The 24,104-nt window shown below is 36.5% G+C and overlaps 2 protein-coding genes across 2 annotated transcripts in view; one reads left to right on the plus strand and one right to left on the minus strand.

The window, feature by feature from the left end:
- The first annotated feature begins 6,108 nt into the window (after nt 1-6,108).
- On the plus strand, nt 6,109-7,209 carry LOC137725111 (disease resistance protein At4g27190-like). Its single transcript, XM_068463704.2, has one exon. It carries the CDS (start codon nt 6,109-6,111, stop codon nt 7,207-7,209), a length of 1,101 nt encoding a protein of 366 aa, XP_068319805.2.
- A 7-nt stretch (nt 7,210-7,216) lies between these two features.
- Nucleotides 7,217-24,104, minus strand: part of LOC137725384 (midasin-like protein) — a 34,227-nt gene continuing 17,339 nt past the window's right edge. Inside the window, exons 35-72 of the mRNA XM_068464046.2 lie at nt 23,168-23,303; nt 23,007-23,092; nt 22,813-22,913; nt 22,361-22,502; nt 22,214-22,279; nt 21,601-21,721; nt 21,207-21,361; nt 20,398-20,511; nt 19,084-19,287; nt 18,770-18,952; nt 18,505-18,690; nt 18,267-18,368; nt 17,955-18,179; nt 17,659-17,781; nt 16,964-17,045; nt 16,745-16,875; nt 16,494-16,658; nt 16,261-16,336; nt 16,055-16,167; nt 15,122-15,192; nt 14,909-15,022; nt 14,669-14,737; nt 14,418-14,574; nt 13,714-13,984; nt 13,387-13,625; nt 12,955-13,149; nt 12,634-12,855; nt 12,383-12,541; nt 12,063-12,287; nt 11,605-11,898; nt 11,350-11,496; nt 10,549-10,749; nt 8,740-10,440; nt 8,368-8,649; nt 8,005-8,184; nt 7,803-7,904; nt 7,564-7,686; nt 7,217-7,454 (exon numbers count right to left, since the gene is read on the minus strand). Of these exons, the coding sequence (XP_068320147.2) occupies nt 7,422-7,454; nt 7,564-7,686; nt 7,803-7,904; nt 8,005-8,184; nt 8,368-8,649; nt 8,740-10,440; nt 10,549-10,749; nt 11,350-11,496; nt 11,605-11,898; nt 12,063-12,287; nt 12,383-12,541; nt 12,634-12,855; nt 12,955-13,149; nt 13,387-13,625; nt 13,714-13,984; nt 14,418-14,574; nt 14,669-14,737; nt 14,909-15,022; nt 15,122-15,192; nt 16,055-16,167; nt 16,261-16,336; nt 16,494-16,658; nt 16,745-16,875; nt 16,964-17,045; nt 17,659-17,781; nt 17,955-18,179; nt 18,267-18,368; nt 18,505-18,690; nt 18,770-18,952; nt 19,084-19,287; nt 20,398-20,511; nt 21,207-21,361; nt 21,601-21,721; nt 22,214-22,279; nt 22,361-22,502; nt 22,813-22,913; nt 23,007-23,092; nt 23,168-23,303 (7,296 nt within the window). The 3' untranslated portion in view covers nt 7,217-7,421. The remainder of the gene's footprint in view (nt 7,455-7,563; nt 7,687-7,802; nt 7,905-8,004; nt 8,185-8,367; nt 8,650-8,739; nt 10,441-10,548; nt 10,750-11,349; nt 11,497-11,604; nt 11,899-12,062; nt 12,288-12,382; nt 12,542-12,633; nt 12,856-12,954; nt 13,150-13,386; nt 13,626-13,713; nt 13,985-14,417; nt 14,575-14,668; nt 14,738-14,908; nt 15,023-15,121; nt 15,193-16,054; nt 16,168-16,260; nt 16,337-16,493; nt 16,659-16,744; nt 16,876-16,963; nt 17,046-17,658; nt 17,782-17,954; nt 18,180-18,266; nt 18,369-18,504; nt 18,691-18,769; nt 18,953-19,083; nt 19,288-20,397; nt 20,512-21,206; nt 21,362-21,600; nt 21,722-22,213; nt 22,280-22,360; nt 22,503-22,812; nt 22,914-23,006; nt 23,093-23,167; nt 23,304-24,104) is intronic.

Genomic DNA, 24,104 nt, shown 5'->3' on the forward strand with positions numbered 1-24,104 from the left:
TGTATTTAAGAAAATAAATAAATTGGCCGAACAAAACATGAGGCGAGTTAAAAATTCACGTGAGTATCTTCCACTATGTATTATAGTGCATAGGTTTAATCAACTTTCGAAAGTTCAAATAGTTAATGGTTCAAAGAATCAATTAAGCTTCTAGTCCTTAATTTTCTTTTCTTTATAAAAATTTCAGAACTAAGATACTAATATTAATACTCCTACTTTGCAGCTATTGTTGGTCATTCAGAACCTCCAAAAGCTAAAGCTTTTTTGAAAAAAGTTAGCTGGCATTATTAACATGAAAGTATTTTCACAAATAACTATGTAAATTACTATGTAATTTGTCCCCTGAAAAGCAAAAGCATGCATAAGATAAGACAAAACACAGTGTTTGTGTAAAATTGCTATTTCCTTTTGAGCACAGGCATGTGGTGTCTATTATTTAAGCATGAACAGGTGACACCCGTGAAATCGATCACCTCCCATTATATCAATCGTGATTCAGTATCACTCACCGACTCACCACCATGATCAGATAATGAACGTACGGGTGGGATATATATCACACCAAAGGTTTAGGGAGTTACTAAGTAATTTTTTCATCCTTCCTATTATACTTCCTGCATTTCTCACTTCGTGATGAGCTCATTCCTCATTTCCAAGTAACATATTTTTACCGTAAAAATTTTATAATCGGAACCGTTCAATTTATAACTCTAAATTTGAAGATTATTCCTATAAAAAAATCATTCGAATTAGAGATCATTTAGTATGCAAATGTACCAAATAAATCAAGGTGTAGGTATTAAGTAACATATTAATGGCAAACCCCGTTCATTTATATTATACATCTAAATGACTAAAGGATCTACCATTTGAATGATTTTTGTAAGTATGATCTTCAAAGAAAGATTAAGATATTGAACAGTTCAATATAAAATTTATGCCTTGAAAATATATTATTTACAAGTGGAGGAATGAGTTCATCCCTAATGAGGAATGCAAGTATTATCCTTATCTTATAATTTAAGGTTGGTAACATCATTATCACGTTGGTGATGATGATGGGTGGTGGCGGCAGTCATGAAGGTGATTATGGTGGTGGTGGTGGTGACGTCGGTGATGGTAATGGGTGGTGTTGATGGAGGGTGGTGGTGATGATGATGATGGTGGAGGGTGGCAGTGATTATGGTGGGTGGGGGGCGACGGTGTTGATGGTGGGTGGAGGTGGCAGGAACGATGATATTGGTAGGTAGTAGTGGTGGTAGTGGCGACAATGGCAGCATCAACAATATGATGGCGGTTGGAGGTGGCAGTGGTGATGGTGATGATAGGTGGTTGTAGCAATGTTGATTATAGGTGGTGTTAATTGTGGCGGTGATAATGGTGGGTGGTGGCGATGCCGGCAATGATGATGGTGAGTAGGGGATCGAGGGGAGGGTGGTAGTAGCGGTGTCGATTATTTAATGCAATCGTGTCATGTTTCTTCACAAACTCATGTATTATTTTCTCGTATGTGAGTGCCTTAACCTTGCACATGCCTTCAGAGCAATGTGTATGGTTAAATTATTGGGCTTTTCATCATTTCCCTTGACTCATATATCATGTTATGGAAGAGATACAAGGTATCTTCCCATCAATTCTCTCTACAGTAGCTCCTAAGCGTGGCATTTAAGAGAGATAGTTAAGTAGGGTGATTCGTCAAACACCTTGTGGGCATAACCAAGTGACTCATATAATTTTTAAGCATGCATATTGGGCTCTATTCCCTCGCTCAACATTGCATTAAAGTACCTATTGGCTAACATATACCAGCTGTGGCGTATAATGGCCTTTAAAGAGAATCTGACCGGACTTGAAACTTCTCTGCACACTCAGCTCCTTCATATTATCAAACAACTTAACAAACTCTTGAATAATGATAGCCTTACCATATCCCTTCTTAACGACGTCGTTCTATGTTCTTTTTATCCCAGGACCAAAACGACGTCGTTTTGGCCTGGGTATTTAAAAAAGGAAAAAACGCATGAGAAGTAGTGAAGCATAAAACATAAATGCATCGAAGTAGTGCAACAGATTTCGGTAGTAATTCAGAGGACCAAAGGGGTGCAATCCTCACACTTAATGGTGGCTTCTGGAGACCGAAGAGGCGGCCGCTCCTCCTTGTCCCCATGTAGCTTGGCCCATAACGATGGGTGGTGCAATGCCAACGATGATGAATGGGGGCTAAGGTGGGGTGGTGGTGGTAGCGGTGTTGATTGTAAATGGTGTGGGTTGTGGCGGTGGTGATGTTGATGGTTAATGGCAACGACGATAGTTGATGGTGGGTAATGGGGGCGCCAACAATAATGATGTTGAGTGGGGTTGGTGGCAGCGACGATGGTTATGGTGGTAGTTGTGGATGCAAATTCTTCCTCCTTGATCTTGGACAAAATTTCACGTACAAAACAAATAACACCTTAAGTCAAGGCCAAGAGTCTCACATGCCCATGATGATTTTTTTTTTGGGGGGGGCAGGGGGGCGCTTCGGCCAAATAACCTCTAATGCCAAAGTTAGAATTTTGAGGAAAAAGTGTTTAGATTAATTAGGTGGCATTTTTGGCATTTTTGGGTGTAATTTGTAGTTAATTACCCAATTAATAGATTAATTAGGTAATAAATCAATTAATTAGTTAATTAATATAATTTGAAATGAATGTTTTGGGAGTTACCTTGCCCCCTTTGGAGAGATGGTGACCGGCCCCTTGTGGCATTTTTGAGTGTAATTTGTAGTTAATTAGCCAATTAATAGATTAATTAGGTAATAAATCAATTAATTAGTTAATTAATATAATTTGAAATGAATGTGTTGGGGTTGCCTTGTGGAGAAGATTTGAAGAGGATGGATGAAATAGGTTTTGAATAAATACCTATTTTGGGCACTTTTTACTTGATTGAGGGATGATTGTCCATTGCTCGTGCGTAGGAGTTCCGGTATTTCTTGAGGGTAATTTTGTCATTTTTACCCTAGAATCCATGCGTCGCCTCCATATTTTTCTTGATTATTTTTTGCTCCACAGTAGTGGTTGCAACAATGGTGGTCACTCATGCTTGAGTTTTTTTTAACTCTCACTCATGGAAATACAGTAATGACAACTACATATTTACATGGAATTTAAACGGTCCCAAAGTCAGTTTTTTTGTTCCACGCGGAAATTCTATATTTTTATGTTTATGAATCTAAATAAGAAAATTGGTGCATGTTAATTTACAAATTTCAACTTTTGTTCAAATTTCAAGTTATTTCCACCATCTGAACAGTGAGTAAATGAAAATAACAGGCAATATATGGATCTCTAAAAGCATCTAGTCGTGTCAATTGATAAGTTTATATTTATATATAGTTTACATCAAATTCACTTGTCTTTTCTTAGTTAGTTCCTTGTATTTTTAAGCTATTTACTTTGTTTTTGTGTTTTGTAAGATTTGTCAAGCAAAGAAAAGAAAAATAGCACAAGTGGGATTTTAAGTAACAAATTCGTCAAAACTGCCTGTGCAGATCAGCTGACTTTGGAAGCAAGTTGCGACAACTCATAATGAATTAGAGAATGATCCTTATATGCTTTGAAAGCTACGGATGTCTATTTTCTGTAGCATTTCATGGATTGTTTATATCATTTTTCTAGAAGAAGTTATGGTTTTTTTAACACTAAAAGGTTCAGAAGAGACTTAACAGTTTGTAACTACAATAAAAGCAATAAACCTAATAAATCTAGCAGCCAAAACTGATGCAGTCAAGAACAAACCAGCTGACACTTAATCAAATATAAAAGGGAATGGAATTAAAGATGAGGATTAAGAGGGAGTAATTGGCATAAAGGCGACCCAAGGAGTTACAATTGTTTTACCATTTCCTCTCACTTATTGTCATCACCAAATGGCTATTAGTGGGTGAGTTAAGGAGAAGAAATGATGCAGCAAGAATGGCTATTAGTGGGTGAGTTAAGGAGAAGAAAATGATGCAGCAAGAATTGGTTTAAAAGTAGTGTTGGGGAAGGAAGGAAAGAGGAGGCCTCAGTCGATTTCCTTTGGTTCTATTTTCTCAAACTCATGTCTCTTTTTTGTTTTAACTTAAGAATTGTGTAACAAAATTTTTAGTAGTTAGGGGCTATTTTGAAGCCCCAAATATGATTGCAAGTTTATTATGACATTTCGTTTGAATTACTTTTATGAATTGATGAAAATTGGTTCACTACTTGTCTCATTAATGAACTCTTTATGTGTTTTCTACGGATGCATACTTAGTAAGCATATCTAGGATTCTAATACTATGAATATGTGTGTGCCTGCCCTTGTCAAATGAGGACCTACATATGTTCTAGAGTAATACTTGTTAATTGCGATTAACATGTGAACCAATTTCTAGGATAAGTAAGACAATGCCAATACTTACAATGCCTTGTGATGACTCAAACTCTTTTCATTCTTAATGATTTCTACTTGTTAAATCTATGAACACGTCATTCTAGATTGTATGCTAGGGACTAAGTTAAGTTGAAAACGTCATTCTCTTAACATACTACATAAGAAAGAGTAATAGGTTGAGTTCTAACATTGAGCCAACTTGAGCATCTTAATCCGGAAATAAAAGGAATTTGAATGAAATATAACATGTTTGCATGATTATTTGGTGGTGGATAACACTTCCCTTAGCTCGTTTTCTTAACTTGTGAACTACAATCTATTTTTATTATTTAAAATATGTCTCTGTACTATTTTTGTTCGATTTAATTTAAATACCAACTCAACTCCAAAAATTCCAAAAGTTTGTGTCAGTGTAGCTTTGTGTGTCTAGTGTCTTCATATAAAATTTCGTAGACTTTAGATAAGTGTAAGTCGGTCTAATAATTATTTTTCGGTGACTGGTCAGTAGGGACAGCATCCCAATTTTTGTGACATTTTAAGTAGTTAGATAAAACAATCTTCTGTAGATAAGACCCTTATTTTTATATGCTACAATTGACAAATCTTAGTGTTAATAAGGAAAATCAATAGGACATTTGTGTGCTACTTTGTGGTGTGCTTTTATTCCTATCATCAATGTCATCCACAAGTGATTACATATAAGGAGTTTTATCACAAATGGTCCTTAAAATTAACCATCCCATCAAGATGGTCTCTAAAATTGATAATTGATCAATGTAGTCCATGAAAATGGATGTCACAAATCAATGTGGTTCTTCTCTCACAATTATGTCAAAAAAAAAAAAAAATTATTATTTAAATCTTTTTAATCTACATGAAAATATTTAATTAGACTTGTGAGGTGCCGTCATATGTCACATCAGCATATAACAGAATTTTGATAGGACTATGACGGTTGGACCACATTGATTAGCGACACCTATTTTCAGGGACTACATTGATCAACTTTAAACTTCAGGAACCATTTCAATGGGGTCAATTCAGAGATTATTTGTGATAAAAACCTACATATAATATTTTTTTTTATCAAACTAAATAAGTTTTATTAATAAAAAAAAAGTTAATACAATATATAATCAATTTGGTGCCATCATATATTCACACTAAGGAATAGGATATTTAGGCTAAATTTTTATTTATAAAAAAAAATAAAAAAAAGATTTTGAGTCTAAGTTGTACAACCACTAATTGTAGTGCTAGTGGCGATTACATATCCAAGTTTCAAGTCCAAGGAGAAACCACTAAGAAAGAATTTATCTCTATTGACGAGTTGTATCTTAATTAGAGTCCAAATGAAAACCATATAGAATGAATTTCTCTGTGTTTACAAGTTGTATCTTAATTAGGATTGTACTTACTATCCTTGTTCTATAGTTAATTTGTCCCGGTGTTTTAGGAATGTAAAATTTGGAACTCCTTACTTTTCTTGTTGCTTTCGCATATATTTTACCTAGACTTGATGGTAAAACAAACAATAACAAGAAAGCAAATCAAACCGTCCCTTGTTAGGAAAGGAAAGACAATTGTTTCCTAATAGAAATTGGTCAGCCCGTGAGCATAAGTAGTACAAATAGACCTCTATTACTCCCCTGTTAATCATTGATCTGTAACTACATTCTCCTTTTTCTTTTATTCCAAATTTCCAATACCATGGCTTTTGGCAAGGGAGGTTTTGAGAAACTCGAGCATGAAAGAAAGCGTCTCGAAAACGAAGAGACCGATGTCAAAAAGGTGCTCGCCGCAAACGCTTACAGAATCGAATGGCTAAGTGAGTGCATGGACTGGCTTCGCAAGGTCGATGAAGAGAGACAAAAAATTGAGAATTTGGAGAAAAGGTATAAAGAGAGGGAGAGGACTAGAACGATCAACCAAGGCCAATCATGTGGACTCCTTCAATCTTCTTGGTGCCTTGATCTAAAGATTCGCATGAAAATAAAAAAGATCGCCAACCTGCGAAAGCAGATCAAACTCGACACGATAAGGAATCAGAGCGCGCCTGCACTGCCCGATCGGTTTATAAAGAGGGGTGCACTCAAGATAGATGATTTTCCATCACTCAATAACTATGTTGACGTGTTGTTTCTAAAGTTGCTTGTAAAAGATGGTCGTGACAAGTGCGCTAGGGTTTGCATATGGGGACCCTCCGGGGTGGGAAAAACAACGGTGCTGGAGAACGTGCACGACAGATTCTGTGAACTTACTAACACTGTTCAGCCGTTTAACGTCATTTTTTGGGTAACCATGACGGAGGAGAAGGGCGTGGGAGACATACAACACATACTCGAAAAGCAGTTAGGGTTACAAGCGGATGAGTTGATGAGTAACCATGAGAGAGCAGAAATTATAGCTAAAAAGCTGGAAAACAAGAGCTACTTGTTGTTTGTTGATCAAGTTTCTTCTGAGATTGATTTGGTGAGGATTGGCATCCGTAAAGGCCAACACGGAAGGGTCGTGCTTGGACGCAGTGGTTGCTACTACGACGACGAGATCGGTGAGCGCGATGAATCGTGGAAACAGGAGGATATCAAAATAGAGGGAATGTGTGAGGATGATGCCCAAAAGATGTTCAGGAAAATAGTGAACTCCAATAAAGATGTTATGAAGAGTGAAGAAATCAAAAGAATTGCAACGTTAATAGTTAGGGAGTGTGGTGGGATTCCACAGTCGATCAAGACCGTAGCTTTCAATCTAGAGAAAGAAAGCGATCCCGCAGTGTGGTGGGCCACATTATCTCGTTTTGAAAAGAATTGAAACTGGGAAATTAAGAATGATCTTTTTCACCAGAAAAAAGTGAATAAAGTTAAAAATTTGTTCATCTTCACTGATGATGACTCTAATTGTTTCCTATACAAGTTACATTATACACAATACGCATCATCCTCATTCCCTGGTTAACCTGCTATGAAAATATGACCTTTTGCGCCACTCAACGCGATCTTTGCAGCTCACACCGAATGATTAGGTTAGTCCCTTGTGTACTGCATAAGCTCAACCCACTGCAAACAGCAAGTCAAAGATTTCAGATACATAGAAGGAGAGGCAATGCGTTTTCTGGCCAAATCGCAGCACTTAGGCATGAAAAACGTTGTGAACTATTATGCTTACCTGTCTCAGCAAGTCAGCAAGAGTCCTAGGAAGTGCTTCAATGTTCCTCAGTACAATGTAGAATGGGAATGGGAAAAAGTCCATGTAATTTACCAGTTTGCACCCACCCTCAAAAGAATATTCCTAAAGGAAGAATTGCAGAAAGGCATTCTGGAATTAGAGATCCACTCACGACATAATAAAAGAACAGAGAGAAGAAAACAGACACCATATATTAAGAAAAAAGTACGAATAATTACCTTGTGGTCCATAATGGAACCATCTGGTGAGTTATCAAGAACCAAATATGCAACCATACGCTTCTTAGCCAAGGCATCCCTAACACACCGCCTCAAGTTCTCCTGCAAAGTTGATTTTGTTTAAGAAAAAATGAAACCGTAGACAAGCAGCAATAACGGCTCGTTGGCCACTTGGAAAAGGAGGAGAAAAAAAAAATATTACCCTCTCGTGGAACCGGCCATCTCCGATTATCAAAATGAGCTGTTGTAGTGGATTCCATCCTGAGGGGAGGCGTGCTCTTGCAACCGCTTCATCGAGCTTGGTGTTCAGATACTTCAACACATCAACAACTGGTTGATCAGCAATAGTATTCTCCTGCTTGAATGACAAACTCGAGATCATCTGCACAACAATATCAGTAAAACACATTACATGCCATATACCATGGGCCCTAACATTACTGAACAGAAATATGAAAAGAAAGGGCTTCATGCAACAATTTACTGCCCTAGCAAAATACGTAAATAACCTCTCTGTTGCTATGTATTTCAGTTCAAGATAATACTGGCATTAAGGGGCACTCACCTTGATTCCGGTTTCTCCAGTAAAAGGCTGATCGAAGTCATGCAGCACCCTTATGTTACCTTTCTTTCCAAAGCTTGCAACAGCAAGGCTCCCCATCTCTAGTTGGGACATTGCACGACATACTGTCACCAGAGCTTCGATAGCGGCATCACCACAGCCACTTTCAGACATACTAAGGGAATCATCAACAGCAATGACAACTTGATAATCACGTTTGTTAGGCCGGGTCCGTCTCAGCCATATTTTATCTTTCCGATAATGACTGGCTATGTATGGAATCACCTAATAAAGTTTACACCACAAAGAAAACTTATTAAACTATGTTTTAGAAAAACTGAAGTTGGACACTGGTTGAGTTATCTTGTGTCTAACCTTCTTCATGTTAATCCGCTTGCCAGTCTTATAATCCCCTTGGAGCTTGCTGGCAAGATTAGGCTCCATGACAAGACGCAATTGTTCCGCCAACTCCTGTGACAATCTTGTCGTGGTCTGCTCACATCTTCTCCAAACAGCAGTAGCATTGCCCATAACATCATCAGAAATTTCCTCAGGATCTTGAGCTTTCCCCATGTCACCATCATTTACGGAAAGTTCACTGAGCTGCTTTATGTCACTAAAGTAGGATTTCTTGACAGAGACCACGTCCTCTACCATGCTTTGACCGTCACGATGGCTATGAATTTCTTGAGATTGATCACCAGACAATTCTTCTGCACCAGAGAGACGCATCTGGTCCTCGGTCTTATCCTTTAGCACTTGAGTACGACTCCGGTTAGGCTGTGGTTCTACTTTTTGCTTCTCAATTTCCATCTCAACAGGGCCATCTTTATGCGTTGAAGGATCATCTTCATCGGCGTTGGACTTATTACCATCTACATTTTTGTCAATCTGCTCAAATGTTGCAGGTCCCAAAGCCTGAGCTGTCCCCTTTTCATACTCAGAAACGTATCCAAACTCATCTGCATTTTCATTCTCAATTTCGTTCCCAATTTCATCCTGTACCTCCATGTTGTTTTCCTGGAGATCGACAGATACTCTAACTTTTTTCTCCCAGTCCTTGAGTGCATCCCCGACACTACGGAAAGGGTTTGGCTCGCTTTTTTTATCCGATGAAGATTCTTGCCTAGGAAGTTGACATTTTGGTTGCTCACCAACATTTGTCCCATTATTTGACGCCTCAGAAACCATCATATCCAGCTCTGAAGTATTTCTAGAAGGTAAACCACTCACAGGAGTAAGCTCAGTATGAATATCATTGCTATTTGCCCAATTCAACTCTGGTGCTACATCTCCTGGATCTGATGCCTTCATGTTCCCATTTGGTTGTGTTGAAGATTCTGTGTTGGGCATATCCCTCTGTGAGTCAGGTACTCCCAGTTCTAACTCATCCTTGCTTAATTCTGAATTCATCTCAGTATTATCTTCATGATCCTCATTTTCAGGAGTTGCATCCGTTTGTTCGGTCTCTGCCTCTCCCATGATTTCATCAGTTGAGATTGCTTGTTCTTCTTCATGGTTCTCATTCTCCGCATTCTCATCATGCATTTCAGGATCAACCTCCATAGGTTCAGTTTCATCAGAATTTTGATTCAACTCCTCGGGCTCTAATCCTGTAGGATCTACAACTGCTTCTTGTTTGTCTAAGTTCATATCATCCGCATTCTCTCCATCATTTAGATCATCCTGGCTTCCAGTCTCACCATTTTCTTCATCCAGTTTATTTAAATCAAGATCTCCAGGTTCGTCGGCCGTGGCAGCAGAGTCTTCCTTGGCTCTAAGCTCTCTAGAACTTGGATCTTTATCTCTAACTGAATTTCCAGATTCATACTTCTCATTAGTATTATCGAGATTTTCATCCTCATCCTTATCAAATAGTTTTTCATCAACAGTTTCACCATTAGCTCCAGTTTCTCCCATTTTAGACTCTAACTGCTGATCTTCATCATCTTCATTTGCGTCTTCTTCAGAGTCCTCACTGACACTAAATGCATCAGCTTGAAAATCCTCCTCAAACTCTATCCCCTTATCATTTTTACTTGGGACTTCACCTGCAGCATCTTGTTCTTCGCTGGCCTGCACATGCATGCATAGAAAAATTTAATAACATCTTGTCATGATGTGCCAAACGATAAACCTACAATAATAAACTGGTTTAAAAACTCAATGTGCTCAAATCAATACCTTATCAGTTCCAAGAAGTTGATCTTCATCAGTGATCTGATCACTGACATCATTCAGTCCTACACCCTCCCCCATACCCGTTCCAGTTTTATCTTGAGATGTATTACCAGTAGCATCCTCCTCCTGGTCTTCAGAAGAGACCCCAGATCCCTTTGAATATAAAGCCAAAACATTTGCAAGCATGTGAATGGTTAAAGATACCTGCACATTAATATAAATATCAATCTCCTCAAAATAAAAAATTCAATAATCATGACAAATATAATATAGTTTCCAATACATAATCATGTGAATGTTAACTTCCGTTCAATATAACATACATAAAAGATGTCAGGGCCTATAATTTCCATATTGTATGTTATATATAATACCATGCAAGTGTTTTTATTAGTGCAAATTGTCTGTAAAAGTCAAGGCTTAATGGCTGAGTTAAGGCAGGAAGGCAGAATGAGTTATTTCGGTTTGGGTAGGTAGCAGAACCAGTTGCAAAGCAAGGAACAGCTCACTTGAGAAATGAGAGTAAGATTACCACCAACATGTTAAATCTCAGCGCAGAAAGAAAGATCACAGAAAAAATTCAGACATGGAGAGATCCAAAAAAAAAAAAAAAACACATTAGAATCGCCAGACAATTTTTGAACCATTTTCGGATAATAGAAAGAAGGTTTGACGGGAATGGGAGTAATTGAATGAAGCTTTAGTTCCACATTCCCACTTCCTGCCCCACCGGCCCAAAGAAAGGGGTATGACAAACAGCAAATTTGAATAATGTGTGATTGAGATGCAGACTAGACCACTTACAGTTTTGCACATAGCTAAAAGTTCTTTCAACAGAGCATGACCAAACTTCCACAATATGTCCAAACAGAAATGTAGATGCTCAAACTGCACTTCGATTTGGAGCAAAGCATTCGGAGAACGTCCACCACAATGATTCACCAGTTTTTCCTGAGAACAGGACATTATATAATTTAATGGGTATGCATACACAAGTGACAAAACAAAACCACATGGATACAATAATTCTTATAAAATAAAAATAAAAACAAAACTCACAGCACAAAGGATTGTTGTCCGGAGCTTATCACACAAATTGTCCAAGCTCAAAATTTTCACCGATGAGTCAAATATCTTTTTCCAAGACGTAATATGACCCAATTTATCTGGATGAACATGGCTATTACTTGGCGAACCTAATGTTTGCATCGCACCAACGATATGTTCAAATGTAGCTCTTAGAGCTTTCCAAAATGCAAAATTGAGTTCACCGCCGTCATCATCATGTGTACCAACTGAAACATTTTTCTCATTTATTATCACTGAATTGAACTCCCTTTCCATCAACCTCCCCTGAAAAATGCAAAAACATAAAACTTCATATTCCTTACAAAGTTATAATTATACAGCTAAGAATCATTTGCCATATCTAGTTTACCGCTAACAAGGGTCACACTGCAACCAAAAGAAGAAAAGAACACTCGAGCACCAAAAAAGAATTAAAAAGCCAGGGATACCTTCTTAAGTATGTCTACAAAATGACCAAGCAAAATATCTTTCACCAAGCTTCTATCTGCATCTTTCCCATGGAAAGCAAGAAGATGATCCTCAAAAGCCTTGATAACCTTGAAGTTTTGGAACACCAATTGTTCCATATGCTTTGAAACAAGAAAGAATTGCGAGGAGCCAGAAAACGTCATTATAGCTCTATCAGGGCCAAGAAGGCAATTGTCCAAAGATTCCTGTTACAAAGTTGAGCAAAAATGTAGTGTGAGTGTGAGGAGCTATCTAATGCCTGATAGAAATGTAGAACACACAAGGAACAAGAAACAGAGACCTTAGATTTCTGCAGAACTGGAATAAATTTCTCAATAGAAGTAAGAAACTCATTTACTTCATTCTTGACAGTTTGACAATTGTTTAAATGGGTATTCTGGAATGTCTTCAGCAACAACAACTCATCATGTGATGTGGCACACAAACTATCAAATAATTGCTGCGACAAAACAAAAATCCTTAGCATCTTAAATTAAGACGAAAATCAACGATCGTTCAAATGAAAAGTAGAATTCCACAGTTACAAATTACCTTTTGCTGCCACATGCATTTGAAGGTGGCCCGTTGATTTTGACCAATAGATATCTTGCTACCGCTTCCATCATCAAAACCAGTGGAATCCGAATATAACTTCTCCAGGGTAGAAATCCATTCCTTCAAGTCCCGCATTTGCTCTGCAAATTTGTTGGCAGCTTCCTGCTGATTTTTTTGTATTTCAACGAGCTGGTGAAGAAAAGGATCTTGGCTTCCATTCTGTAACGCATATAAATTAACATAAATACTCAGTGGTCAAACCAAAATGACAAGATCTAGTTGTCAAGGTTCTTGCTTCTGAAATCTAGCCATTCTCACCTGTTTGTGAGTAAAAAGCACAGATGCTACGCTACTGAAGTAGTATTCGTTCGTTGTCTTCCATTCAGTAACAAGATTTTGACTAGTCAAATCAAGAACAGCATCAGAATCTCCACTGGGCAGTCGACTTTGTGTCAGCAGCACATGCTGAACATCATATGACGGATGAACAAACCACCAAGATTTAACTTCGTCCTATCAGAAGCCATTCAATAGAAGAGCAAAAGTTAGTTTACATGTGATTGTATCGCTCACCTGCCTATAGAATATATACCGTTGGAACTAATTTAAGGTGCTGGCAACACTTATATATTAAGTTTATTTTCTGTAATGGCACAATGGTTATTTCTAGCGGCTCAGTTGATCACAGTTATATATGGATATATGAAGAATATGCTCTGAAGAACAAGAGCTAAAATCCAATGTTCATACCTCTATAAAAATGTCCCTTGACAACCCGCTGCTTTTTAAAAGATTTAGAAGGCAAGAAAAAGCCCGTCTCTTCTTTTGACTCTTGCTTTCATCCTTCCACAAATCACAACAATCTACTGCATCTTTAAATATTTTTTGAAGTGTGAGCCACACAGCACTCCATTCCTCCTTGTATGAAGGACAAGGGACAAGAGAAGCTGGGCACTGCCTTAGTATTGCAGCAATGTCTGAGCAGAGTTCTGTATTGTAAATTCAAAAAGTAAGAACCCAAGAGTGAAATAAAAGAAAATCAAGTAACTTCATGAAGATAGAAGAAACTTCCAGCACCTTTAGACTGTGGATATGCAAATTCAAAAGTTCTATCTGGCTGTAATTTCTTCAGATTCTTCATAGCAGAATCTGTTTCTTTTATCCAATCAGTGTACCACATACACCTATCTTTGTCATTCAACACAGTCAAATCAAAAACAGCATCTGCCGTCCCTATTTTTGGGTTCACATTATCCATGAGGAACTTTTGAACTTGTTGAGGCAGGCATTCAGCCCCCTTCACAATATCTTGCTCAAGAAAAACAATTACAGGTTGTTCAAGTAGGACCTATCCAAACAAGAACAGAGGCATATAATCATTACCTCATCAAAGTAAATATGGAAAAAGCACATAACCAAGTATTGTTCTTTTATCAGACGAGGGCCACGCATACAGACAATATTACGCTAGGTCAATGATCATGATCAACAGTGTGTCCAGAATTCTGATAACATTCCAGCCAAATTAAAGAAGTTACATGACAATTGGATATTAGTTAAAAAGAAATTAAATTCTCAGGGAAAGCATCAGATGTAACAAAAATTACATTCTAGTCTATCAGATTCAGAACCAAACCAATACACGTTGACCGACATAGAAGATATTAGGGTAACAGAAAGTCTACAATAGAACATCAAGTTCGTGGAATACACCTAGTCATGAGATCACCCAATTAGCAATAAGGAACATCAAGTTTGTGGAATAAACTATATATACTTACAGTGTACTTCTTTATAATCTTCTTCAGCTTCTTCCTTGTGCTTTCGACTTTCCCAAAGTCCAGAAAACTCTCACAGTGCTCCCACTGGCATAGTTTGAGTTCTTTCTTGAGTTCCATCTCTATATCCCTTCTACTAGAATCCATATGTGCCAAAATTCTGATGAAAACAATGCAATATCTCAAAGATTGTGATGGGAAAAGAAAGAAAACAGAGAATGGGAAAAAAGGGCACATTGAGTTGATGAACTCACCCTGGTAAGAATTGCACGTAATATCCAAATGCATTGTATAAAATCTTCACATTTTTCTTCTCACAATCACTGCATGATTGTTAACAGTTAATATCCCTTGCCGAAGGAAAAAGTATTTTAAATGGAAGCATTTGCTCCTGAAAACTATAATTTTAACATCTCTGACATGAACCTATTAAGAGTAATTTTACTACCAGTACGGTAGAGCAAAAAAATAGTACGCAAGTTTTACTATCATACCTTGAATAAACCTGTAGGTTTGTACCAGTAGTTATTTGGCCAAGGAAAGCAAAAAGAAGTTGAAGGCGCCTTCTAAATTCACCAATACTGGATAAACGTAAGAAGTCTTCCAAACTGCAAAATTGCAGACATGTCACACAATCTAACAGTAAACCACAAAGTTTCCCATAAATAATATTCAAGAAAAAATAAATAAACATATTCTGAACGTGCCTATGGGTAGTAGATTCTTCGTATTCAACAGCATCAGAAGGTCGTAGAACTGAATAAAGCGAAAGCCAGATCTGCAAGAATGACAAGACAAAAGCATAAAATTAGATATGCAAAATCAATCAAAAACTAAGAAATTTTATTCACTATATTAGAGAAATGAACTTGCAAAATCAAGGCGTTCATCAATTAAGCTAAGAGAGCCTCATTTGAACTTAATTTTTACGTAAGTTGACACGTGATTCTATCTTACACCTGTCTTATTAAAAATCTCTGATTTCATAAGTAAACCATACCATCTTCCTCAAATACTAGCCTTGAATCAACCCAATTTTGTTATGTTGATTGGTTGTTGACTTGAAAGTTACAAGGTGATGCAGAGCCGAAGGTTATATCCCGTGATTCCAGTTTTAGAAATTACAAAAAGATTTAAACAAGATAAAAATGGATATTGTTCATTTGCTACGCATTTGAAGCCTCCCAAACTACCATTTGATCATCCATTTTTTAATAATAGATTCATTTGTACCAATTTATGTTTAGGATTTTCAATGGGAGGAGATGAGTGACTAGTACTGGGGTGGGTAAAGGTATTATTTCTTTAAGAGGGCTTTTTCGCCTAATTAAAAAATTACTGTCATATTACATTACGGCAGTAGTGGAAATTTATGATTCAATTAAGGATTGGGTATAAAGAGCCATTGAAACTTGAACAATAATTGATAATTAAAACCACAAAGCACAAACCAGAAAGGCTCAAATATTTTCTCAAACATGAGTGATATTTTGCAAGAAGGAAATGAATAAATCGGGATTCATTAATTTTATTTTCTTTGGCCATTCTTCAACATTATTGTTACTCAACTTTTTTATGGGTTAATTATTGTTGCTTTTCTATTGATTTAACTTTCACAATTACAAGTAACTTTGATTTACCTTTCCAGCATTAACCTCACACTGATCCTGCACCTCATCAAGTAAGGCAGGCCAGGAATTGAACTCCATCTTTTGCCACGAGAACACCAGTTCACGAATGGGCTTGACTTGATCTATAAGAATTAAGAAGGCATAGGAAAAAGTGAACATTAAAAAATGAACAAATTCCACCACGAAGGAAATGCTCATTGAATGAGAACTCTTACCAGAGAACGTGAATTGTGAACCATTTTCTTGTAATGTATGGAGCTTGTTAATTAGAAACTGCAATCCTAAAAGGGCCTACGCAGGGAAAAGAATATACAAGGATGAAAATTGTAGCCTTGGCATAAGATAACTTCTGGCATCAAAAACGGTGAAATGATCTTTTGTAGAGATTTTTTGATAAAATACTTGTTAAACATAATAAATTTACGGTACTAATTGGAAGTATCAATACCTTAGCTAGGCAGGTGTTCAGTGGAATATTCATAAGCATTTCAACAGCATTCATGATTTTCTGAAGTTCATGATGATCTTCATACTCAATTAAAAGGGTATGAATTCGCTGTTGAAGACCAGTAAGCAATTTCACCATTTCATACATCTTCGGAGCATTTGAATCCTACAAAATAAGATATGGAAGTCAGTTTACTGGTATGATGCTACTGAAGATAAAATATTCATACTAGGACACAAATGTTTACAAACCTTGTAAAAGTTATATTTGTGGACTGACGTATCAGAAGAAACAAACTTCTGCTCATGCTCCAAACAAATACGAAACAGATTCTCTGGTACAAGTGCAGCATCCAGACTGGAAAGAAATGAACCCCCTAAACCTGGAAATGAAAAGGACTATTACTATGCAAACATAGTATAACACAGAAAAGCAAGAAAGAAAAAAAGCCACCGCAAAAAAATCTTCACCCTTGATCATCCCTACTCCAAGCGTATGAGAATCAATGAATGAAAGCGTTTTGTCCAGATCGCTGACATGGAAAGTACCCGGCTGCATGAAAAATAAACAATGTCACTCAAATGTAAACACATACAGGATATCAGAAAAAGAAAGTGACACACCAAATATGTTTTCTTAGTATTATTTTCTAAGGTGAACACCTTAGTACTCAGTAAAACAAAATTACATAAAAGTGGACCAAGAATCCACCAAACAAGAAAAAAAATAGAAGAACATCACCCTCCATAGCCAAGCAAAACTAAAAACAAAACATTTCCAACCCATAGTTCGGACCAAATATTTTCCTGCCTCCTTGAACTTACATCAAAAAAATTTCTCCACGGATAACAATCTTGATTTGCAAAAGAACATACATCACAAAAATTAAGGCCCATCATAGTCTGGAACATACATAACAAAGAATTACGGTAAATTATGCCTATGTCCGCGGAACTATTACTCCTAGCACCCCTAAAACTTAATTTACGCCACTATAGCAAATAAATCGGCATCAAACAAAATTCTTTGCATGAGAGGAGAACAAAGGTAATATGTGTAACTTATGGATCAGGAGTGAAAAAATACAGCATAGAGGCAAAAAATAAAAAGATGTTGATTTCAGCAGTTAATAGTAGTTGTGGATTAAGTTTCACAGACAACTTACTGCTAGAACGAGATTACATGAACCAAATAACTGATTGTGAGCATTGACCACGTCGTTAACAAGGGAATCATCCATAAAACTCCATTCTTCATCTAAATCTTCTTGTTCTTTCAAATCTTCCTCCTGAATGGGTAATATTTTATTATGAGAATAGCAGGAAAAAGTACAGAAGTATTAAAATACCCAGGAAGAATACGCATACATGAAATCTACAACCAGAACGCAAATAATGAACAAATACACAAACTCTGAAAATTACTTCCAAGAGGAAGCGGGAAAAAGCACAGAAGCATTACCCTTTCAATAGGCATATCTTTAGAAAGAAATTCCTTCCATTCTAAGAAGCTTTCATTTGCAAATAACTTCCCAAGAGATGATATGTTGAGATCAATTATACTCTCAAGTTTTAATGCACGAGGCTTAAACTTGAATTTTTGAGAATGTGCTTCCTCTTCATTTTTAGATTGAATCTTCATACTCATCCAACGACTGGCAAACACATTAAATATCTTATCCAATACCTGAATCACAAAGAAAATGTATTATCAGAAGTCAATAACTTTGAGTAAATTTCACTCGAACAGTTTCAAAATGGGAAAGAAACAAACCATAAAAGATGCATAATCCATCAGCCACGCATTAGCAACGAAATGTGCAACACGGACAACAATGTTTCGGTGCAGAGAAGCTTTAAGTTGTGAAACAGATATCTGTAGGACAATATATTATGAGCATTGAATTTTATGCCAAACAATTCTAGTGAATGAAATAATCCAGAAGTAAAACTTCAAGCACACTTAAACGGGATACCCTGTGTAGAAAAAGATTATAAGATGCAATACACACCATATCATCGCTCAGAACACCACTGGAAAAGGTGATCAACTTCTCAAGATGACTTATGTCATCAGCATTCAAGATTGTAGGAATTTCTATGTTATAGGGAAATTCGCTCGAACCACTGTTTAAGTCAATAGAAATGGTCTTCGGAACTGATACCCGGGGGAATCTCATGAATGAGCAAATTGATCCCTGTCAAACTCTCCAAGTAAGTCATTAAAGCAACAAAACACCGCCAAAATCCACAAACATAAAAGCATAAAAAAAATACCATAAGCATATCTGTATTGGCCATCTCAACTCTACTTAGGATTATCTTTTGTGTGATGCCAGACAGAATCAGCGCCAAGCCCAATTTAATTTCATATAATGCAACCAGAACTGGTTGAACAAAATCTGTGTACTCACGGTACTCATCTGATAATAGTTGTTCAATAAAACCAGTTGCCATTTTCTGAGATAAACATAAGAATTAAAATCAAGGGTTAAAACAATTGGAAAGCTGAAAACATAATAACAGCTTAAAACAGAATGAATAGACTGACAATTATCAAGCATAATATTGCACACCATTTAGAGACATACCTGCCAGTTAATGCCTTGGTCAAGAATCTGTTGTAAATTAATGGCATCAACACTACCAACTGAAACTTCTGAACATGAAATGTGTTTGCAAAACATATCAGATGTAACATGCTGAAAAAATTCATCAGATGTGACACGTTCAAGAAACTTGTTACATTCTTGTTTCAAGCCTTTAAATTTCCGGTAGTCAGAGCGGAACACAATCTAAGCACCAAACAAAAGATTATCGTCAGAAAAAAAAAGAAGAGACAGCTAAAGAAGAAATGCTACCTGAAGTCCGGTGAAGCTGAAAATATAGTATATGTAGAGGCTATTCCACAAAATCTTAAATTTCAGACACCAAGATCCATCAAGAAGAATATGAATAAGATCCTATTCATTCAAGCAGAACCAGTTCAGAATGTCCCACAATTAGGGTAGGATCCTAGCATAAAGAGCTTAAAAGATATATTGCCTCTCCACCGATTACCAATTCGGGGTCCTGACATTCTAACATCAGTAATGAGTCTAATGACTAAAGATAATCTATGCATTCAAGAGAGGGCTGCTACTAAAGAAACATTACGCTAAAAGGAGACACCAGAAGTACAAAAAGAAGAGCAAATGATCATAGCACTCAAGGTTTGAAAAACATTTGACAAAATTTATGACACACAGTAGGAATGAACATAATATCAAAATTTTAAACCAAAATCCATCAAGTACAATCGGTAAGAGGTATCCTATGCCCAGAAGAACACTCAGTAAAGCATAAGCTACGCATTCTAAAGGTTTCTGAAAAGAAGCACTACAGGAGACACATGAAGTACAACGAGAAGAGAAACTGAGGATGGTCACCAAAAAAACTCAAAAAAGAATTTTTAAAAAAAACAGAGGTATTATGAACCATATGATTGAATATAATACAAACACAACCAGTTAATCGGTCAAAGTGCATGTGCATGTGCACGAAAGACCTCAGTGAAACAACAAAAAAAAAAAAAAAAAAAAAAAAAAAAAAAAGGTGGTATATAGTATGACTGAGAGGTTCACTCTTAAACATACAGAAAATAAAAATCCAAAACAATAAGGTTCACCATTCACATAGCTCAACAGGCACAACACATGACTTGCAATAATGGTCATTAATATATTCTAAAAAGACAAGATGCCTTTTAGAAGAAGCAGACAAAGCTATCATCGCTAATCATGTGCATTGTTTTCTCGCTGGAAAAGGTAAATAGAGTGATGCATTTTGAACCAAAAACGACTCCACTAAGTATATGAATTCTCAAAATATATTGATAGTGTGGAGCAAAAGTAAAATTGTTATACCTTTCTCTGTAGCTTTTTGTGCTCCACTTCAAGCTTGTTCAACGCCTGTGACCTTTTTTCATGAGAATATCTTGTAGAAATCTGCCCGGCCAAATATTCACTTTTTTGCCGAACCTAGCCAGAAAACAAGAATTCATTGTAAAAATTCAGCTTTAATCTCATTGAATCATTAAAAACTAGTTTCGCAGTCATAAGTTCATAATTTATTTGAAATAAACCGTAAAACTGCACATGATACTTGCAACCGGTCAGTATAGATGATCACAGCTGTAACTTCATAATACGTTAAGATACTTTATTAACTTACATTCATTATAAACAGTTTTTGATGCACTATTTCGCTTATTTGGGATGTAACTGCTCCCGACAGATATTTAATAAGATACATAACTCTTTACAAAATAAACAAACAGTACAACACAATAAACAAGGATTACACTTCTATAAGACACATGAAAGCTGCAGCAACACCTCAGATCTTCGGGAAAACATCAAAACAAAACCAGAATTAGTGATGCAACCACATATAGTGCCACTGCAGAAGCATGCACACATATAGACAAGTATGTTAACATGTTTCTTCAGAGCAAACAAACTTTCAGTAGAACAAAATGAAATAATTCAATATATACAAAGCAATATGCAAGAAACAGAAATCAGCCACCGAAAGGATTATGCCAAATACACAAATGTCAATTTGTACATGCCTACTAAAATACCAATAAGTGCCTGCGTGTAAAAGATGATTATAATGTCAGTACACTTTTGTAACAACTCGTGCAATAGAAAAATATATTCAGGGAAGAAACCTTAATTTCAAGTTTCAGCGACGATATTTTCTCTGCTAACAGTGAATTCTTGCAATGGTATTTCATGGCAGGATCCAAATCATCACAGCACAGCAATAGATTAAGACGTAATATCCCAAGACGCAGCCAAACACAGCCTTGAATAAAGCCAACCTCTGAAAATTCAAGTAAATATTAAATATAATTGAAAACAATTTATAAACCAACAAACAGCCTTGCCAGTAAAAAGAAAAAAAAAATTGTCACAAGAATGAATGATATCAAAATCTGGATATGGATGCAGATAACTTCAGTGTGAACCAAAAATAAATGTTAAATATATTTGAACACTATGAAAACGATGAGGGTTTCACAAGCGCCAAAACTGTATGCACAAAGAATTCCTAAAGAATACCTTTAGATGAGTAATGGGGATAGAGGTTTCGAAGCAGTGGCTCGATAAACATATCCACCGACTCCTTCAGACCATGATGACTTGACTCTGAAATAAGAGATCCCACAACACCGGTTCCTTGCTGTTACCATAGCGAAGTACAATAGAGCAGTCAATATCTAATTATTTTGGGAAATTCATTGTGATTAGACATCGTTAAGATTAGACATTGTTAACGAAAAAGTTAATTCTGATTTCCTCTAGACATAGTAATTAGCCTTGCCAAATAATGATCATTTCATGGTATACCACTTACAAATCCTAGTGTTACAAAGTGAAAACATAACGGAAGTATAACCCAGTTCAAAGTAATAAAAATTTGAAAGTATCGTCTCATGATAAACCGCTTACAAATCCTAGTGTTATGAAGTGAGAATGAAATGAAACTATAACCCAATTCGAAGTAATAAAATTCTGAAAAGTATCACAAGTTTACAGGAGAAGAATATGGGTAACAAAATTCCGAATGTTACGACTAAACCCAATGTAAAAACAGAATGGCATGACCCAATTCCATGCAGCACTTAATTGTTCAACAAACTATTTAATACTCAGACAACTTATAACAACATACCTCTAAAGTTGACTTGATCTTAGCGAATTGGTCAGAGTCAAAAGACTTCTCGTGTGCATATATAATCTACAAGCAGAGCATCATATGAATATATATGTATTATACTTGTGAAAAGCTTAGTCAACAACTCATAAAAAGGTACTCTACCTGCTGGAACAGAGAACGAGCAGTGGATAGTAGAAAACAAGGTAAATTTGCTCCTGGGAGAGAACTGCGCCATAGATTACACGATGCACCTCTAAGCTTCAGAGAGCTCACAACATAATCCTTGATAGAAGATGTGCTTTTCCTAATTAATTAGAGAGAGAAGGAAAGCGATGACAAGATCACATGTTAAAGACACATCAATAGCTAAACAAGCATCTCGGTATGAAAAAATTAACAAAGATATATGTAAAAATGTATTCAATGATAAGGTTCAAATGTGTCATGAGAAATAGTCGTTACTGTTAATAAAACTTGAAACTGACAAAACTAGAAGTACTATGAATGAAAAATTTTCCTTATAAATTAAATATAGAAGACCATCATGAAGAATTTCTACCCAGGCCAGGTACGTGTAGAATAAGTAATACTTTAAAAGGAAGCAAACATCTTACAGTAACTGGAAGACTGTTGCTGTTACCACAGGGTGAATCAGCACATCAGGTACTGGAATATCACGTACTTGAATATCGTAAACAGCTGTGCTTAAGAAGCTCTGCATGCAATTAGAGTACCATGAAACCGGAAATGAGTCAGTGAATGAAATTTGCTAGCGCAAATATCCCACCACATAAGATAATATATGTACCTCGACAGAAACTGGGCAATAAATCCACAAGGATTGATGCCACCGAAACCACATCTCAAGTACAAAGCTGGAAATTTTTGTATTCACTGCAGCATAAAGAAAAAAGATAAGCACACTGATGACATAACAGGTAAACGAATGTAACAGAAAATTTCATTGACCTGAATCAACTGAACTCCACAAATCCATTATCCAGAAAATCTTCTGATGGGGAAGAAACATTTGAGGGGGTCTAGATGAATTGTTCACTGAGAATGTCAATGCATACTTCAGATGGTTCAATATTTTGGCCAATTCCTGTCATTCAAAGATAAGTAAAATTAACACAATTACTTGTCCTTTAAGGTAGCAACATGCTTGCATTAAGTTCAGAGCCTGTTGACCATCTGTTTCTTCACTGTCCGGTGGCTTTAAATCTCTGATTGAAGTTGTTTAAGGAGTTCGGTATCAGTTAGGTTTTACCCAGGCATTGTTATTCTCTTATGGTAGAGGAACATAAATTATCAGGACAGGGGAAGAAAATCAAGGTCTTATGGGGATGTATAGTTTCAGCTATTTTTTGGGTCATTTGGATGGAAAGAAACAAGCCGATTTTTTAGAACAACGAAGGCAGTAGAAGGGAGGATATGTGGGATAATGTTCGGTAATGGTCATCTCTGTGGGCTTTGGTTACGACAGAATTTAGAGATTTGTCTTTTTCAGAAATTTGGCGTAACTAGCATGCGGCTATTAGTTAGTTTTGTGTTGTTTCTATAGTTTCTAAACGTATGGATGATGGTGCTATTTATCTTGTTTTGTGTGTCTTTGCGGGCTTTTGTATTTTTATTGTTTCTTTGCAATAAAATTTTGTTTCTTCATAAAAAAACATGCTTGCATTAAAAACAAGTTCATTTTTCTTTTGGAGGTAAGACCATAAGAAAATACTTCCATTGACAAGGAAAAGAGCAATATAATGCAGGGGAAAAGGTATCTACTGAACAACAACTTGAAAAGTAACAAGGATAAATACTAAGAGGCTAAGAGCACAGCTAAATCCAAAACCAACTCTCAACATAGTGACACTCACAGGGAAGCCGAATCCACACCCTAACAAGTGGC

The sequence above is a fragment of the Pyrus communis genome, chromosome 5 (assembly GCF_041283825.1).
Source record: "Pyrus communis isolate YQ-2024b chromosome 5, ASM4128382v1, whole genome shotgun sequence".
In the NCBI taxonomy this organism is placed as follows: domain Eukaryota; kingdom Viridiplantae; phylum Streptophyta; class Magnoliopsida; order Rosales; family Rosaceae; genus Pyrus; species Pyrus communis.